The sequence below is a fragment of the Salvelinus namaycush genome, chromosome 30, assembly GCF_016432855.1.
Source record: "Salvelinus namaycush isolate Seneca chromosome 30, SaNama_1.0, whole genome shotgun sequence".
Lineage (NCBI taxonomy): Eukaryota > Metazoa > Chordata > Actinopteri > Salmoniformes > Salmonidae > Salvelinus > Salvelinus namaycush.
The window spans coordinates 18,094,387-18,113,074 of record NC_052336.1 but is presented as its reverse complement, the minus strand read 5'-3'; the positions used below and the strand labels follow the sequence as shown (position 1 = coordinate 18,113,074).

Genomic DNA, 18,688 nt, shown 5'->3' with positions numbered 1-18,688 from the left:
TAAACGTAGAAGCACAGTGGAGATCAAAAAGCCGTCTAGTAATGTGCTCATCATGTCAAATTTCAACATCAAGCCAATTTTTGCTTAAAAAAAATGTATTGACAGAGATGTACCCGCCAGTACAATTTGGTTATATTAGACTACTGAAACTGTAACTGAATACAAATGTAAAAGTGTAGGCTATGGTTTGATCTCTGGTTGAGATGGAGGGATTTGAGATCAGGGCTAGATCTCTTCCGTCTTCCGGGCCATGTTTACCTGCAGGTGAGATGCACCCCCCCATCACCTCTTTATCTGATGCACTGTTGATTAGAGTCCAGTCAGCCAGTAGTCCAAGCCAGACCCCGCTTGGCCTCGAGGGACCAAAGGAATTTGGGTTACAGTCTCACTTTTCACGCTATCCACATTCCGCCCTTTCAATCCCCCTCCCCCAATTCACCAGGTGACCCATCTTTGTGACCCGTCTTTATGACCCGAGAGGAGGGAGTCATGTTTCTCTCTCTCTCTCTCTCTCTTTTTAATCTTTCTCTCTCCCTCTCTCTTGCTCCTTCTCTCACCCCTTTATCGCTGATCTTCTTACTGAACTAATTGTTCCCAAGGAGATAGAGATTACGTCCCCATTTTGGACCGCAGCCAGATCACGGTCTACTCCGTGAGTTGTTACTGTTGTTCCTTTATCATTGACGAAACTTGATGTATCAAAGGATTTGTCCTATAAATAAAAAGGGCTCTCGTTCCCAGGCCTCAATCTAGTGATTTACATGTTGTGTATTGAGCTTAACATATAATGGAAGGTCTCTTTGTAATTTACTCTTCAAATGTTTGTTGTGGGGTTTATTTTTCATGGTTTGTCATGAGACACTACCCCCCCCCCCGGCCTGGCCGGCACCAGCTGTGCTTTTATATCCCCGCCTGCCTGGTGTTATTGGCCTCCTACATATATAGGGGGTAATCTTAACTCTCTCTAGATAGGAGGGCTGTTTGGCTGCTGTGTGTCCACATACGTATTCCGTACCACTTGATCTGAATTGGTCAGTCATGTGATGCATATGAATGGCTCTCCCCAGACTAAAGATAGCTGAAGAATTCCATACCGTCGTTGGACTTTACCTTCTATGTCCCTCGGCCCGGCATTAAAAATAAAACAAACGCTGCTCCAGCAGCGGCAGAGCAGGCTCTGACAATACCAGGCTCAACATATGAACATGTAAACCAAATGGCCTGGGTCCCTGGGTAAACTAAACATCCAGCAGGAGCAGTCAGGGCTGCTTGTGGACTGTAGTGGGTCTGAGACAGAGAGGCAGAACAGAACAGTGGTGGGGAGCTGCAGGCCCTTGTTTGGTCTAATCTTGGATATTGCTGGTGGTGGGTTGGGAAGGGGGGGATCCAAAGGGGTTCGGGGGGGAGGGGGATCATCTGAAAGGACTCAGACACTGACATGAGGCAGAGGCCATTTGTGTTTTGGCTGACACCTTTTTTATAGCAGTAATCCAGGCTTTATCCAGCTGGCTGTCCCATCCACCTCATCCGCTCCTTCCCTCTCTCAGAGCATGGGGGGTCCACAGAAAGCAATATATCCTTTAGATAATGATGGGCTTATAAATGCGCTCCTGCCTGTCCTTGTCTCTCTCTCACCTCTCTCCATCCTCTCTTTCCTTCCTCTTTTCCTCCTCCCTCACTTCCGAGGAGGTGGAGCAGGATGGTAGTGAAACCCCACACCTCGTGGCAACACATTCTGTGAAAATGCATTTCCTGTCTCTTCTCCCCAGCCCCTGTCAGCTGGAGTGCCAGTAATGTGAAATCAGCTATATATCATTTATTTATTATAGAACTCTTTAATGCAGAAAGCTGTTTTACAAAAAAATTGGTCAGGGATCATCATGTAATGACCTTGTTTTTTGTCACATGGAGATTGAACACATCCTTAGAACTGTAGGGAGCAGTGTGGATGGTGAAGGGGGTTAAACCTATCATGTGACAAGGGGATTCTTCAACACCAGTCTCATTGGTGTGTTTTTTCAATCCTGGAACTGTGACTCACTGATTTGACTGGTTCAGACTGCAGTAGGCTGGTCTCACTCTCTTTCGGTCTTGTTCTCTATCCAGCATAGTGTCTTCTAAGCTGGACTGTGCTCACTACTGAAAATAATACCTCAATTACTGTACTGTAACTCCCTCCCAGTGGGGTGCCTCCTGGGGGCCTCTCTCTGTTGGGCTCTGGCCCTGTCTGAACACTGGAAGTACCGCGACTGGAGGAAGGAGTTAGGGAGTGGCTCAGGGGGCCTTCACCACCACAGCACTTCCCACCACCATGACCCCTGACCTCCACAGCCATTAATCACTTGCCTCCTGATGGCCCTGTCCCTGGGGGAAAATCAGTCCAGGGCAAAGGACGATGGGAGGTGAAGCCTGTAGCCAATTACAAATTGTTTCGGTGCTGCTGTGGACAAATCCCTGCTGCCCTTTGAGGGAAAGCAGCCAATAGTGGCCTACATTAACGCTAGCTTGAGCTAATGCTTCAGCTGTTCAATATGTGGCCTGCTATCATGGCTACTCTGCTCTGCTACTCATTTCTACATCGACTGACTCTGGGGTTGTGTTTCCCAGATTAAAATGTGTTTAAAGTGATTGTGCCCACAGGCCTAAAAGAGCTAGAGCAGATGTTTATCACCAAAGACTGGTGGGTTGTTAGTTCTCACTAATGTTTCTCTATCTCCTCCTGTCCAGCTGAAGGGGCTTTGGTTAATTACGTCATTTAATCATTTTCATAAATGGGTTGTTGCAGTTTGCTCACATTTCAGCAGATCCTGTTGAAACATGTTCATTTGATTCTGTACCATCAGGTTTATTGTACCGTTAGGTTTATTGTAGTGTTTGTATTTTGTTTACGCAGGCAGAATATCTACTTCAGAGTAAAAATCTATTGTCTAAATTTAAAATACTGATTCGCTTCTCTACATCGCTTCCTGATGGTCCTATTCCTAACATTGATATTAGTCTCCTGGAATGGAATAGAGGCATTGGTGTGAATTAAAGCCTAAATGCTGGGTTGTCCGTGCAGGTCAGGTCTATTGTGCTTATCTGTTCTGGCCTCATTGTCCAGGGGGACATACGGCTGGCTGTGTATGAAAACGGCTTCCTGCTGACCTGCACTTTAATTCAGACATCAATAACCCCTGGCCAACCTTTGACCCCTGCAGTTGTACTAATTGTTTGATGCAGGATTGATGTCCTTGCAGCGCTGCATTAAATAACTGTGGCCTGACCAGGGCTCAGGCTGGCCTTTTTACACCACATTCCTGCTGCTTTTGATAGGCTGTATGTTCTGGAAGCGCAGAGCTACTGGCTCCTGATCTATCTACCCTCTACCCGGCCTCTCTCTCTCTCTCTCTCTCTCTCTCTCTCTCTCTCTCTCTCTCTCTCTCTCTCTCTCTCTCTCTCTCTCTCTCTCTCTCTCTCTCTCTCTCTCTCTCTCTCTCTCTCTCTCTCTCTCTCTCTCTCTCTCTCTCTCTCTCTCTCTCTCTCTCTCTCTCTCTCTCTCTCTGTTCTCTCTCTCTGTTCTCTCTCTCTTCTCTCTCTCTCTGTTCTCTCTCTCTGTTCTCTCTCTCTCTCTCTCTGTTCTCTCTCTCTGTTCTCTCTCTCTCTCTGTTCTCTCTCTCTCTCTCTGTTCTCTCTCTCTCTCTCTCTCTCTCTCTCTCTCTCTCTCTCTCTCTGTTCTCTCTCTCTCTCTCTCTCTCTCTCTGTTCTCTCTCTCTGTTCTCTCTTTGTGCTGGGCTGTGGTGGCGGGTGGTAGTGACACTATGCTCTCTGTGCTAATCAAACATCCTGCCTGATGTCATCTCATCCACCACACAGAGAGACAGGACTCCGGACACATTACTGGGCTGTTGGCACTTCCTTAATCTTACAGGAAACTGATATTATGTCATAGCGGCAATCTATAGTCTACATGTACAATCTATAGTTCATTTTATGTTATGTGTATATTGTACCCTAGTTTTGTGAAATGTCTTTCTCCTTTCAGATTTGTTTTATTTATTATTACTACTACGACAACGACTACTACTTCAACTACTACTACTGTACTATAGATGAGAACGTGGCTATTTTGGCAAAAGTACTTTCTGTTTCGGAGTCTATTAATTGTCTCTAGAGATCAGAATGTGGAATTCCGGGAAAAGCTGAGACTATTCCCACTGTCTCGTAGCTGTAGTTACCGCTGGCTTTGTTGATGGCCTACTGTATATAGGCTTTAGTCGTAAGGGTCTGCAGTGTTTTCTAACACACGTTTCCCTCTGACATGAGATGAGAGGTTATGCCTCTGCAGCTACACCCCGCCTCAGAGTTAGCTAGCAACACTTACACAAGCTTGCCCATGTGTCCTCCAGTCAGAGCCAATTACTCTAATGGTTTAATTAAAGACAACCTGTGCCTTGGAGGAGTGGACTGACTGGCTGCCGCTAACTTGAGACTTTGAATCAGGACCAGGGCTAATCTCCTGGCCTGATCACATTGCTATTTAAAAAATACATTAATGGGTCTTATTCCAGGTTAGAGCTGCTAGCAGCCTGCGGAGGCTGGAAGGATTGGCTGCTATTAACCACCGTGCCACAAAGCTGACCTGGCTTCAGCCTGGCTTCAGGCTGGCTGTCCTCTCTGCCCAGCAGCCACTCAGCACCAGGCCCCAGGCAGCACTAGCACAACAGCTAACAGCCGAGGGGTGTGGATTTACTCTCCACAATCCCCTAAATAAGCTTCATTATACCGGGCTAACCATGCCCCCCCCGCACCCAAGGATTAGCAGACCTACAATCCCTATCGGGGCTGGAGAGTAGCACTTTTTTTATGCTGGTGCACACTAGGCCAAGGCTAGGCTACACCTCCCCGCCCCTCCCTCCTGCCCCCCGACACACACACTTTCTACACGCTTTACTGCAGATAAGCTGTTAACCAGATTAATGCATCTGTATCAAAAGTCTGGAGCAGGTTCACTTTGTTGTTTGCAAATCCCTCTTTCCAGGTCAAGCTGTTTTTGCCTTAACTTGGCTAATACGTTCTCTTTGTCATTTTTATACCGATGTGTTTACATTTCCCAGTCTAATTCAACCGGCTCTCTGAGTTATGGGCCTCTGTCACCGAGGGCAGTAACGATATCACCTGTGTATTTGTTTCAGCAAACCATGGGGGGTGAAAATGTACTTTCATTAACTGTTCAAAGCACGTTACAGTGCTATGACAATATTGAGTAAAGAAAAAACAGTTGACTTTTTTTAGGTTGTTAAAACGTGCAACAAGCCTCCTCACCCACACCATTCCAGCTCCTTCAGCAATGTCACTTCAACAAGCCTCCTCACCCACACCATTCCAGCTCCTTCAGCAATGTCACTTCAACAGGATATTTGGATCCATATTGATGCGTGTGGTTCTACCTTCAGGGACTCCAGTGAACCGCATCCCCATCATGGCCAAGCAGGTCCTGGACCTGTACATGCTTTACAAGCTGGTGACAGAGAAGGGTGGCCTGGTGGAGGTCATCAACAAGAAGATCTGGAGAGAGATCACCAAGGGCCTCAGCCTGCCCACCTCTATCACCTCTGCTGCCTTCACCCTCCGCACACAGTAAGTCTTTCTCTCTCTACCCCATTCTGCTTAGTCGTGTGTCCCTATGATGTGTGTCTCTTTCTGTGACGTCTATGTGTGTGTCTGTTTGCATGGGTCCATTCATCCTGACCCTGTGTGTGTGTGTGTGTGTGTGTGTGTGTGTGTGTGTGTGTGTGTGTGTGTGTGTGTGTGTGTGTGTGTGTGTGTGTGTGTGTGTGTGTGTGTACATCCCTCTCTTTTAACTACTCACCTTCTCTCTCGCTGCATTCCATCCTCCAGCCATTACATCACACGTGTGAGGAGCCCATTGATCCAGTAGATTTTGTGATGTGATTTGGGTCAGAGTTCACAACAATTGAGGTGGGCTTTCACTGAGGGGCGAGCGCTCTGCGTTCTGTAAGCCTCTGTGTAGGGCTTTAGCTTTCTACACTGCTGCCTGTATACCAGAGAGCCTTAATGAACCTTTATGTATTTTTAATGCTAGCCTACTCAGCCTGCCTGTTCTCTCCAGCAGCAACGGTCCACTGGTCTTATCTAATGGATAGTGCTCTTCACTCCGTATTGATCCTCAGTGTTCTCTCTTACTCTCTCTATTATGCGCTTCGCTTTTATACATTTTTATGGGGTGGAAAAATACCAATGCTGCTGATGCTACTGCACGCTCATAGGCTGTTACATACCATGCTCTCTGTTAGGTAACACTTTGACCTCTCTGCCACTGCATCTACACTACACAAACAAAAGTATTTGGACACCTGCTCGTCGAACATCTCATTCCAAAGTCATGAGCATTAATATGGAGCTGGTCCCCCCCCCTCCACTCTTCTGGGAAGGCTTTCCAGTAGATGTTGGAACATTGCTGCGGGGACTTGCTTCCATTCAGCCACGAGCATTATTAGTGAGGTCGGGCACTGATGTTGGACGATTAGGCCTAGCTTGCAGTCGGCGTTCCAATTCATCCCAGAGGTGTTCGATAGGGTTGAGTTCAGGGCTCTGTGCAGGTCAGTCAAGATCGTCCACACTGATCTCGACAAACCATTTATGTTTTGTGCATGGGGGCATTGTCATGCTGGAACAGGAAAGGGCCTTCCCCAATTGTTGCCACAAAGTTGGAAGCACAGAATTTTCTAGAATGTCATTGTATGCTGTAGCGTTAAGATTTCAGACTGCCAGATGGTGAAGCGTGATTCATCACTCCAGAGAACACGTTTCCACTGCTCCAGAGTCCATTGGCGGCGAGCTTTACACCACTCCAGCCAATTCTTGGCTTTGCTCATGGTGATCGTAGGCTTGTGTGCGGCTGCTTGGCTATGGAAGTCGGTTTAATGAAGCTCCCAACGTTCTTGTGCTGACGTTGCTTCCAAATGCATTTTGGAACTTGGTAGTGAGTGTTGATACCCCACTACGCACTTCAGCACTCAGCGGACTCTTTCTGTGAGCTTGTGTTGCCTACCACTTCGCGGCTGAGCCGTTGTTGCTCCTAGATGTTTCCACTTCACAACAACAGCACTTTCAGTTGACCGGGGCAGCTCTAGCAGGGCAGAAATTTGTCGAACTGACTTGTTGGAAAGGTGGCATCCTATGACGGTGCCACGTTGAAAGTCACTGAGCTCTTCCGTAAGGCCATTCTACTGCCAATGTTTGTCTATAGAGATTGCATGGCTGTGTGCTAGATTTTATAGACCTGTCAGCAACGGGTGTGGCTGAAATAGCCAAATCCACTAACTTGAAGGGGTGTCCACATACGTTTGCATATATAATGTTTGTGTGTACTCTGATCTGAAGACCCATGTATGCACGCATGACTGTAAGTCGATAAATTGCATATCTTATCTTATATCTTAATGTTTGTCTCATTCAGGTACATGAAGTACCTGTATCCCTTTGAGTGTGAGAGGAAAGGTCTAAGTTCGCCAGGCGAGCTTCAGGCGGCCATCGACAGTAACCGCCGGGAGGGCCGTCGTCCCAGCTACAGCAGCAGCCTCTTCCGCTTCTCCCCCAGCACAGCCCCTCACATCCTCTCCTCTCCCAAGATGCACCTGTCTGCACTGGGGGCCGGGGCCGCTGGGAGCCTCAACGGCCTACTGGCCTCACCCATCCACTCTCTCAAAAAAGGTGAGTATTAAAGGATCAGCAACTTCTCAATAAAAAACTGGAAATAATGGATTAAGATTGGAAAATAAATAATTATTATAAATACTTATTAGTGTATTAATTCAAATAAATAGTGGAATTAAGATATAGCCTAAACACACAGTAGGCATCTCGGCAAAAGGAAAAGAAAGACCATGCTCTCTTTTGGGTTCAAATAAGATAGAAGTGAGAGTTGCGCTCTGGGTTTGCACATCGGACTGATCAGAGCGCTACCCTCAACAAATATCCATAGTGCCGTAGCGCTCTCTGTCGCAATGGTTAGGAACTACAGGAGAATTTTCTTTCATTGTCTGGATAGGATTAGACACCACAGCCGACAGACTGTAGAGAGACATTATGTACAGTACAAGTATTACAAGAAGAAATGCTCTGATTTCTTAATGGCCCTTTACAGAAGTATTTTGTACTTTACACACTTTACACTCATTGGCAGGCCTTGTGTAATGTAATATCTGCAGCACAGGAGGTTGGTGACCGCTTAATTGGGGAGGACGGGCTTGTGGAAATGGCTGGAGCGGAATAAGTGGAATGGTATCAAATACATCAAACACATGGTTTCCACCATCCGAGTGGCGCAGCGGTCTAAGGCACTGCATCGCGGTGCTTGAGGCGTCACTACAGACCTGGGTTCGATCCCAGGCTGTGTCACAGCCGGCAGTGACTGGGAGACCCATGAGCCTGCGTATTGGTGTGCCTGGCTTCCGGGTTAAGCGAGCAGTGTGTCAAGAAGCAGTGCGGCTTGGCAGGGTTGTGTTTCGGAGGACTTGGGGAGAAAAAGGGCTAAAAGTACAAAACATGTGGTTTACATGTGTTTGATGCCATTCCATTCATTCCAGCCATTATTATGAGCCGTCCTCCCCTCAGCAGCCTCCACTGTTCTCCCGTGTGTATTGTACTGTAGATTGTGTGATGATCAATGTGCTATGCACTCCCTTTGTGATCAAAGCGTCTGAGACCCTGGGCTGTTCACTGTCTCTTAACCATTTACTACTGATTAATAACATGTTTCCCACAGACAGCAGGACACTTTACGGCCAGCCTGGATTACAACTGTCTGTCCTCATCAATAGGATCTGGCTGGATCACTACCATTAACTGTTTTTCTTATCTGATCTTGCCTTTGATGTTATTGGAATGCTGCTCAGTTACAGAAAAGTCTGTATAATGGCCCACATAATTGCTGTGTTTTTTTTTCTTTCTCTAAAAGAGGTAGTTATTGTTTCAACAGATCTCCCTCCCTTTCTTTGGCCTCATTTTACTACGTTAAATTGTAATTTTATCAAATTTTTTCTTTATATTTTACAATACTGAAATTATTCTCATTTTTGTTTCCTTGAAAGTAACATGTCCTACCCTGCCTCTCTTTAGAAGAGATCACCCCCTCCTTGATGGCAGCGGCTCGTGGTACCTCCATGTCCCTGTCGCTGGGGCAGCAGCAGGTGGCAGGGCTGGCGCGGGCTGCCACTCTGGAACAGCTGAGGGAGAAGCTGGAGACTGGCGAGGGCCCTGAGAGGAAGATGGCACGCCTGGCAGAGGAGCAGCAGCAGCGTCTGATGCAGCAGGCCTTCCAACACAACCTGCTTGCCATGGCCTCCCAGGTCCCTATGAACCTGCGCCTGGGCAACAGCGCCACCGCTAGAGGTACGTGCCCAGGCTGACTCCCCCTGGGCACTCTATACAGTTACATATCATAGTCAGTTTGTATCCGACACATGCAGTACATTCTATACGTTTTCGAGACTGGAGTAATTGCTTGATATGCACTAGTAATCATTTTCTCAAGGAAACGCATACATTTAAGTACACTAGTGATGTACACTGAAGCTCCCTCGATGCCTGACTCTGAGCACCGTGAAAAAACACACAGCCTACACTAGATTCCCTCCGCTCCCCCGTGAGATAGAGGAGGATGACATTTAGAAGCCATTATAAAGGCAAGGCAGCGGTCACTGCACAACAGAGATAAAGGCTGCCAGCCCACTCTGCTAGCTGACTCACTGACCTGTGCCTCTTCAGCTCAGCCTCTGGCTGTTTGTATATATGTCATAACTCATGCTTTGTTTGGTGCCTTAATGTTATCACATGCTGGTTATTCCCCATGTCTCTCTCTCTCACACACACACACACAGTAGAGGTTCAGCCTGTATGGGTGTTGAATGTGTGTGTGAGAGTACAACAATCAACGCATTATGACTGCTACACAAGAAAAGCTTTGAGAGGGGAAGTGCAGAATGTTTTCCTGGGTTTTCCTGGGGTCATTGTGACATGATTGTGTTTCTCTCTCCTCAGTGGGTTATACAGATGTATGCTGCAAGACACCCACAAGGAAATGTTCGTGACACCCAATTCTCACTTACTGCATGCTATTGTACAGTACCTGATTCTGCTTTCTGCCCACAGTGGTTTACACTTCCTCTTTCTCTTTCTTTCCAGATGAGAAGCAGCAGGACATGGCTCTGAGCATCTCCACCAATGGATCTGCTAGCATCAGTGTGTCTGTGGAGGTCAACGGCACACTCTATTCAGGTGTGTGTGTGTGTGTGCACGTGTGAGCGTGTGTGTAAGAGATAAACTGATTTGGTTGTGTTGTTTATCTTGCTGTAATATTCTGTTTGTCCTTCTGTCCTGTAGGAACCCTGTTTGCACAGAAATCATGCACACCAGGGACTAGTGTGTCCACTGCAGCAACAGTGCCCCCTGCTGGACCCAGCACTGGGTTTGGGTTCGCCACCTCTGCCCACAGCCACAGTCCCAGCTCCTCCTCTTCTTCCAAGGGGCCTTGCTCAGCCGAGCCCTCCACCAGTGGCTCCCCTTAGCTCAGGCCACCCTACAACCCACTCTCCAGGCTTTTCCTCAACACCGAGGCCTAGCATGAATACAGTACATTGATAAATCGATAAGAAAAAAAGAAACTGGTGCACAACAAATACCTCATCGCTCCTGTCAACCTTGGCTACCCATTTATGAATACACAATTCACACACCCAATTACATCTCAAGAGAAGATGAACACACACACACCTATGCATTTTACACACATGTACACATACACATATGCATTTCACAGACACTCTTATCCCAAACACATGCTAAACACAATCAAAGAGCTCAGCCAAAACCCACTGACAGGTGTTCACAACTGAACTTGAAGAGTTTTATTTTGTTTGTTTGTTGGCTTTTTGTTTTTTTGATTTTAGTTTTTTCGAATTAATATTATTATTATTATTAATACTATTTTTTTTGTTATCTTTTTACATACCTCAAATCAAGTAACCTGCAGTGGTATCTTTACCTCAGGAGCTGTAGTATACTTCACCTGAATTAACTTTATTTTTGTATCCTTTTTGATCTTGTTGAAATCAGGGGAATTTCACAACGGAACCTCACTCACCTCAGCACACCTCCTACGCATTCATACAGTAACCCTATCACAACGCTTGAGTTGCCATGACGACGGCCGTAGCCTTTTTGCTTCTGAGTGCACTACTTTATTGATCCTACAGATCGCCATGTAATACCTCATATACAGTAGTCACTCCCACAATCAATAGCCTATTTGGAATGATGTACTTAATCTTCAATCTAACACAAGAAACTGATGGGCAATGTGTCTAAAGGGCTGAGGATCAGAATTAGCTTTGGATGTTTTTTCACACACGGATTGAGGTTATAAGAGCTGACTGATCCGTCAATCTGTTTAGGACTAGCAAGCCCCAAGCTCACCACCCCGCATCTATCTAATAATAATCAGAAAGGTAATGAAGGTGTTCTGGTCCCTGCTCTGGGATCAGTGTGTGTCCCTAGTTCAATTCAACAGAGAGGAGAGACATATCACCCATCAATGCTTTTCCTCCAACACTGGCAGACCAGACCTGAAGTGTTTTAACCACATACCCTTTCAAACCTCATATTCGCCTCTCCGTGTGGGAGAGGGCCCTTTCTCAGGAAGCATCGTGAAGTCTCTTATTATGGACTCGCTTTGTCATTTAAAAAAGGATTCCACTGAAAGAATGCGCAAGTCTAACAGACTGTCTTCAAAGGAATACCTCAGACTCTCTAGAAGGAGACGTACACTACATACCTCATTGCTGCAAAGCCAGCGTGACTTGACCTGGTGGGTTGAGTCCCTGCGACGAGCAACGGTCCACAGGAGTGGACCCCTCCGGAATGCTGGACTACATACGTAGACTTGACTACTGGGTTTTCTTGGGGACACATTATTATACCAAGCTGAACTGGGATGGGCTTGCTCTCCTCCGGTTTTCTCTGTATTTGTTTGGTTTACTTCATACTGCATTTTATGAGACAAAATCTATTTAAGATTATTGCTCTGCATGTGTACAATCAGGTGGCCAGTATTTTACACCGTAATCCTCTGCTGTGTGGTAGCCTCTGGCCGTTGCACAGCTGAATACCAAAGACTAGCCCTGTCTCCTGCCCAGGCTGTTATGGGCTAGCTGCTGTGGGTTAGCTGAACCACTAGGTAGGATACAGTGGAGTAAAGAATGGGTTCCATGCTAGCCCATCTTCTATAGTCCCTGTTGTTAAAGTTGTCAGCTCTGGTCATGTTGCTTTCCTTAGCTTCTTAATCAGACCTTTGCCTACCTGTGATTGAGTCTTGGGCCCGGTATGGTTCTGCCTGGCATGGCACCATTCACCTGACATACCAGGGATATACCTCCGTGAGTTATGCTGCAGTGAACAGTGCATGACACACAAGGCCCTTTGGCCTAACCTCTACATTGAATAAGACAGAAAGGGTAGCTGTTTTGACAACTGGTTTCTGTCTCAATTCAAAGTTCAGGCCTCCCAAATTTCTCAGACACATCCAGTTACAGTATTTCCATTCTCATACTGTTCAGGTAATTACTCTGCATTTTTAATAGAACATGATTTGAATGAAATTAATTTCTAGCATTATCTGTGAGGCATTTAACTGTTTCTAAACCTTTCACCCCTGATCTCCTGTAATCTTTGAGGTGGGCAGCCTTGTTGCCTTTAGTAAGCTGTGTTTTAGTTGTTATTTGTTGGCTTTTTGCGGTGCAGACCACCGGCCAGGATTACAGGACCACCACACCATATATACAATGACTAAAGAGACACCTGCAATCGTGATGAAATATTATGTCCACATTTAATAAAGGTGAAAGATGTAGTTGCTGCCTTAAAATCAGCTGTGAGAGAACAGTGAACCTTTCAGGAGCTCTCTGCTAGGAATGACTGTTTTATCTTCAAGCTTAATCCTTTGAAGCGTAAACTATTTCCATTATCTTTATGAATTCAATCAGACATTAAGGCATTCATCGTTCATGTTATTGGTTTCAAAACCAAGGTATGCTATTTATTTGTGTCGATTTTTCTTCTTCTGATGGACCGAGTTAGCTTGATCACTTAGGTGGTGTCACAAAAACCCTTTTTCGTTTCTCTCGTTTTAGAAACTGACATTTCTGGGTTTTCCAATCAGTCTAGTCAATGACTGTCTGACAGTGTATCCTTTACAGCCTTTGCATGAGAGAGGGAGCGTGTGTATGAGTGTGAGAGCAAGTTCAGAATATGCTAGAGGAGGGTGTGTAACAACCATGTAATGCCATGTAGGAGACTGCAGGTGGTGCTGTCCTCCAAGACCACACCATGACAAGGGTGGGCAACAAGTTAGAACCACATTTACTGGGAATTCAGTTTACAGCTCAGGCTTATGTGGGCTACAATTGTGTGTGTGTGTGTGTGTGTGTGTGTGTGTGTGTGAGAGCTCTTGAAGACCCCCTACCTCTTACCTCAGGGCATTGGACTGCAGTCATTGTTGCATTTGATATTGAAGTTATGCAATTGGCATGTATACTGAGGGACACATCCAAATGCAAATCTTGGACGACCCAAAAGCTGTCTCTAGTGACTTGCTAAATGCTATTTTAGACTGGTTCGGTTTTTGCCGCATTTTGATTTTTGTCATCAGTTACAGGCAAGGTCACATCACTCAAGAAACTGTGAAGTTGAAAGTCTGCAGAACCTTGTCCCTGGATGGTTTGGATTTTATTAGATGTTTTATTATTTAAATCTAACCTGATCTGTGTAATACAAGTGCATATGCAAGTGGTTATTGAATACCTCATTTATCAATTCTATGTTGTTTTTGGCTTGTACAATGCTCCGTATATAAATCTGTGAGGTTTGTGCATATTTTTGTACTGTTATTATTATTATTATGGACATGATAATGATATTATAGTTTTCTCTTTTGATTAAAACAAAATTGGGACAACGTAAATGCTTGTAAAACTGGTTTGTGCTGATTGTATTTAAAAGAGGAGCACTTTTCCAAAGTGATTTTGACATTCAGTTTTGTTCACATTAGTAATAAAGATATGGTTCTCAGGGCTTTAAACTTGTATGTCATGATAAAGTTTTACTTTATATCTTATCTATGTGTGTGGTTTTTGTGAAGTGTGGCTTGAATTTCCTTCCACTTGCCAGTTGGTCAGCGCATGCTCGCAGCACACGTCCTGGTAATCCGTCTGGCCCTGTGGCCTTGTGAATGTTGATCTGTTTAAAGGTCTTACTCACATCGGCTGCGGAGAGCGTGATCACACAGTCTTCCGGAACAGCTGGTACTCTCATGCATGTTTCAGTGTTATTTTCCTCGAAGCGAGCATAGAAGTAGTTTAGCTCGTCTGGCAGGCTCGTGTCACTCAATAGCTCTCGGCTGTGCTTCCCTTTGTAGTCTGTAATGGGTTGTTAGCCCTGCCACATCCGACGAGCATCAGAGCCGGTCTTAGATTCAATCTTAATCCTGTATTGACGCTTTGCTTGTTTGATAGTTCGTCGGAGGGCATAGCGGGATTTCTTATAAGCTTCCGGGTTAGAGTCCCGCTCCTTGAAAGAGGCAGCTCTAGCCTTTAGCTCAGTGTGGATGTTGCCTGTAATCCATGGCTTCTGGTTGGGGTATGTATGTACTGTGCTATTGCCTGTGTGAGAGATGGTAAAACTCCTAAGAAATCTCCACGTGTCATTACGAAAAGAAACTGGAAGCGGTTTGATATTCAGCCCCTAAACCTGCCCCTAAGCCCCTAAACCTGAAGGATCTGGAGAAGGTCTGTATGGAGGAGTGGGCCAAAATCCCTGCTGCAGTGTGTGCAAACCTGGTCAAGAACTACAGGAAACGTATGATCTCCCTAATTGCAAACAAAGGTTTCTGTACCAAATATTAAGTTCTGCTTTTCTGATGTATCAAATACTTATGTCATGCAATAAAATGCAAATTAATTACTTAAAAATCATACAATGTGATTTTCTGGATTTTTGTTTTAGATTCCGTCTCTCACAGTTGAAGTGTACCTATGATAAAAATTACAGACCTCTACATGCTTTGTAAGTAGGAAAACCTGCAAAATCGGCAGTGTATCCAATACTTGTTCTCCCCACTGTATATATGCAGGCCTCAACCACTACCCTGAGAGCAGTTGATTCAGTGTATCATGCAGCCCTCGGGTTCATTACAAATCAATAACATCTAGCACGTCATTGTGATCTCTACAACGCTGTTGGCTGGTCGTCATTGACCTTGCGTAGGCTTAAACACTGGTATACACTGATTTATAAGGCCATATTGGGTAAAATGCCATTTTATCTCTGTTCTTTTTTAGTCAGGTTGGTAAATAAATATAAATTACGGTCCCATTCTCATTTGCTTCTAACAGTACCAAAAAGTAGAACAGGTCATGGTAGAAATAGTTTTAGTTACTTAGCTCCGTGGTCCTGGAATTCTCTCCTGAACATTTTAAAATTTGATGATCTAGTTTCGTTGGTGGAGTTTAAACACTTGATCGATGTATATATCATAGAAGAGTGTAAGTGTAAGAGTATAATTATCCAGATAACTCTCTATATAGATAGTGTGGTCTACAGCTTATCATGAGATACTCTACCTTAGGCGAGCAATAGCTTGAGACTTCCTTAGATATCGTGCACCAGCTGGTATTTACAAAAATACATAGTCCGCCGCCCCTTGTCTTACCAGACGCCGCTGTTCTATCCTGCCGGTGCTGCGTGTAACCAGCCAGCTGTATGTTGATAGTGTCGTCGTTCAGCCACGACTCCGTGAAGCATAAGATATTACAGTTTTGAATGTCCCTTTGGTAGTTTAATCTTCTGTGTAGGTCATCTATTTTATTCTCCAAAGATTGCATGTTTGCTATCAGAATGGAAGGAAGTGGGGGTTTATTCGATCGCCTACGAATTCTCAGAAGGCAGCCCGCCATCAGGCCCCTTTTTCCCCGCCTCCTCTTCACACAAATCAGGGGGATCTGGGCCTGTTCCCGAGAAAGCAGTATATCGTTCGCGTCAGACACGTTAAAGGAAAAAATTATATTCTGCCAGTCTGTAATCATAGTCCTGATGTCCAGAAGTTATTTTCAGTCATAAGAGACAGTAACGGCAACATTATGTACAAAATAAGTAAAAAAAAATGTAAAGTTACAAACAATGCAAATAGACAAACAAAAAAACACAATCAGTTGGGGGCACGTAAAATGTCTGCCTTCTTCTCCGGCGCCATTTAACATGATTTTTATTGGCACATGATTTTCATTTGCACATGAATGATACAGGACTTGGAGCCATGTCTCAGCAGCTGCACCATAGAGATTAGAGTGGGAAAGTGACTCAGGCGCAGGGATGAGGCATGAAAATAGTTGATCACATTTTGTTACAGTTTTAAAAAGTTCATGATTACAAACCGCTTCCCCCGCTTCCTCTTCATATGACAGCTGTCACAAGGTCTTTATGGGAAGTTGAGGCCTATTTTGCTACAGTGGTCTAAGCCTCCTGTTACTCAAGCATGGATTAGGCATGCTTATAAGGGGCTCTCACAATGAGAGGTGTCAGATTTTTTGTATCGTGGATAACTCTAAAACATTTTGTGGTATTTTTTCACAATGTAGGTTTCAGAAATGATTCAGCATGCAAAAGCCCCCCACCTCCAGAAGAGCTGACTTTCCATTGTGTGGGGTTCCTGTTAGCTACCCACACCTCTCGACCACTCACTTTTCACTCATTGACTCATGTTCACACTTACTCAAACTCAACACAAACCTTTCCATCTGATACACAACAGGTCTAAGCATTAGGGCCCAATTTTGACCCAATTTAATACACTTTTCTCTGAGTATTCTGTTAAGCATGATAATAGCATGCTATTCATCCACTATTTGTTTGGAGTGGAGACCGAATAAATGAAGGTGTGATCTCGACTTAATTTCCTCATTTTACCACCTTTACTTGTGAGGAAACCATAAATAAGGTCTAGTGAACCTACTGGTTCCAGGAGTATAAAGCATTACATTTTTTCCCGATAGAATTAACACCGTTCTCCATGCACTGTAATTTACAACTTGATAAGAGCTATTAATAAGAGATAGGTAAATAAGAAATCTGTTTGGATAAGGGAATTGTAAATATAAATGACATTTAAAAATATATATTTTACCTTAGAGACAAATGTGAAACCAGTCATATGGCAGCAAACTGAAGCATATCAACTTTCCCACAGTGAAGTTGACTAAATGCTGTGCCGTTATGCAGAATTTAAATTGTAGTCTTTTAACTTGCAGGGATGGGCGCTCTTGAATGTCTTAATTCTAGGCAACCTTGACTTTCTCTGCTTACTGTTAAATAAAAAATATTATTTCTATGGTATAGCCTACATTATCATGGGGGGCTCTGAGGTACTGGAACACATTGAGAAAGAAGTGTCAAACACAACTTAGCAGCCAAGTAGCCTACTATCTATGGTGGTGAAACGGACAGCACTCTCCAAGGTGTTAATTATTCAAAGCATTTTAGAATTCACTGAAGTATGCACACATACTTGAGTGTAGATGCGGGGCTTACACAAGTCTGAATTTCTTATAGCCTAATCAATGTACAGTAACATTTTTAGACGACACTGGAGAACACCAGCCATATGCACACATACTCAGCTGTGGGGCTTTCAAGACACGAATTTCATATCATTTTCAAGACAATGTAGAAGTAAAACAAATATCAAAATATCGTAATATAACTTTAAATAAATTTAGGCAACAGCAGAACACACATTTGAGAATATATATGTGGTAATATGAAGCTCATATTCAGATTACAAACTTGTTCTGTGAAGGGAATTTGTTTTCCTACCTTAAGGTTTCAAAACATCCCACAATGACTCCCCATGTCAACTTCTTGCTCAAAGCCATGAGCAGGCATGTGGCTGTGATGTTTAGCCTCCTCCTAAGGCTGTTCTGAAGACTCTGGCAGTAGTGTCTATTTTTTATTACATTTTTGCGTGTTAACCTGGGTGTCCTCTACAAGGCTTGCTGCCACCAAATACACCCTGGTTTAGGTATTTTACCTTTATTTAACTAGGCAAGTCAGTTAAGAACAAATTCTTATTTTCAATGACGGCCTAGTAACAGTGGGTTAACTGCCTTGTTCAGGGGCAAAACGACAGATTTTTACCTTGTCAGCTCAGGGATTCGATCTTGCAACCTTCCCATTTACTAGTCCAACGCTCTAACCACTAGGCTACCTACCACCCCATGTTCATAAACCTTTTTTTCTGAGAGCTCTTTGTTGTTGTTGTTTTTTTACATCTAATGCATAGGATGTTTACTGTACATTCCACCCACTCTTTTGCTAGTTTAATCCCTCCAGTCATTTTTAGACCGAAGCTCCCTACCTTTTTGGATGTTGTACAGCCCAACTTTGAATTCTGCTTGAAATGCCAGGGGTTATACGTTTGCTTGTTCTTGAACTGCAAATTGCACCTGCTCCGAGCATTAAATGGACCGCCCTTGCCCGGTATTTTCAGACACCAGAAGCTTGTGGGTGCTTTATATGCGCTACAGTCAATTATGATTGCATGTCTACTTATATTAACTATATAATTATTAATATCTGC

General features: G+C 44.4%; 1 protein-coding gene across 1 annotated transcript in view; it reads left to right on the top strand.

The window, feature by feature from the left end:
* LOC120025363 (AT-rich interactive domain-containing protein 3B-like) overlaps positions 1–14,173 on the top strand; it is a 59,169-nt gene extending 44,996 nt beyond the window's left edge. Inside the window, exons 5-10 of the mRNA XM_038969906.1 lie at positions 5,436–5,619; positions 7,463–7,716; positions 8,605–8,618; positions 9,129–9,396; positions 10,189–10,281; positions 10,387–14,173. Of these exons, the coding sequence (XP_038825834.1) occupies positions 5,436–5,619; positions 7,463–7,716; positions 8,605–8,618; positions 9,129–9,396; positions 10,189–10,281; positions 10,387–10,571 (998 nt within the window). The 3' untranslated portion in view covers positions 10,572–14,173. The remainder of the gene's footprint in view (positions 1–5,435; positions 5,620–7,462; positions 7,717–8,604; positions 8,619–9,128; positions 9,397–10,188; positions 10,282–10,386) is intronic.
* Positions 14,174–18,688: the final 4,515 nt, after the last annotated feature.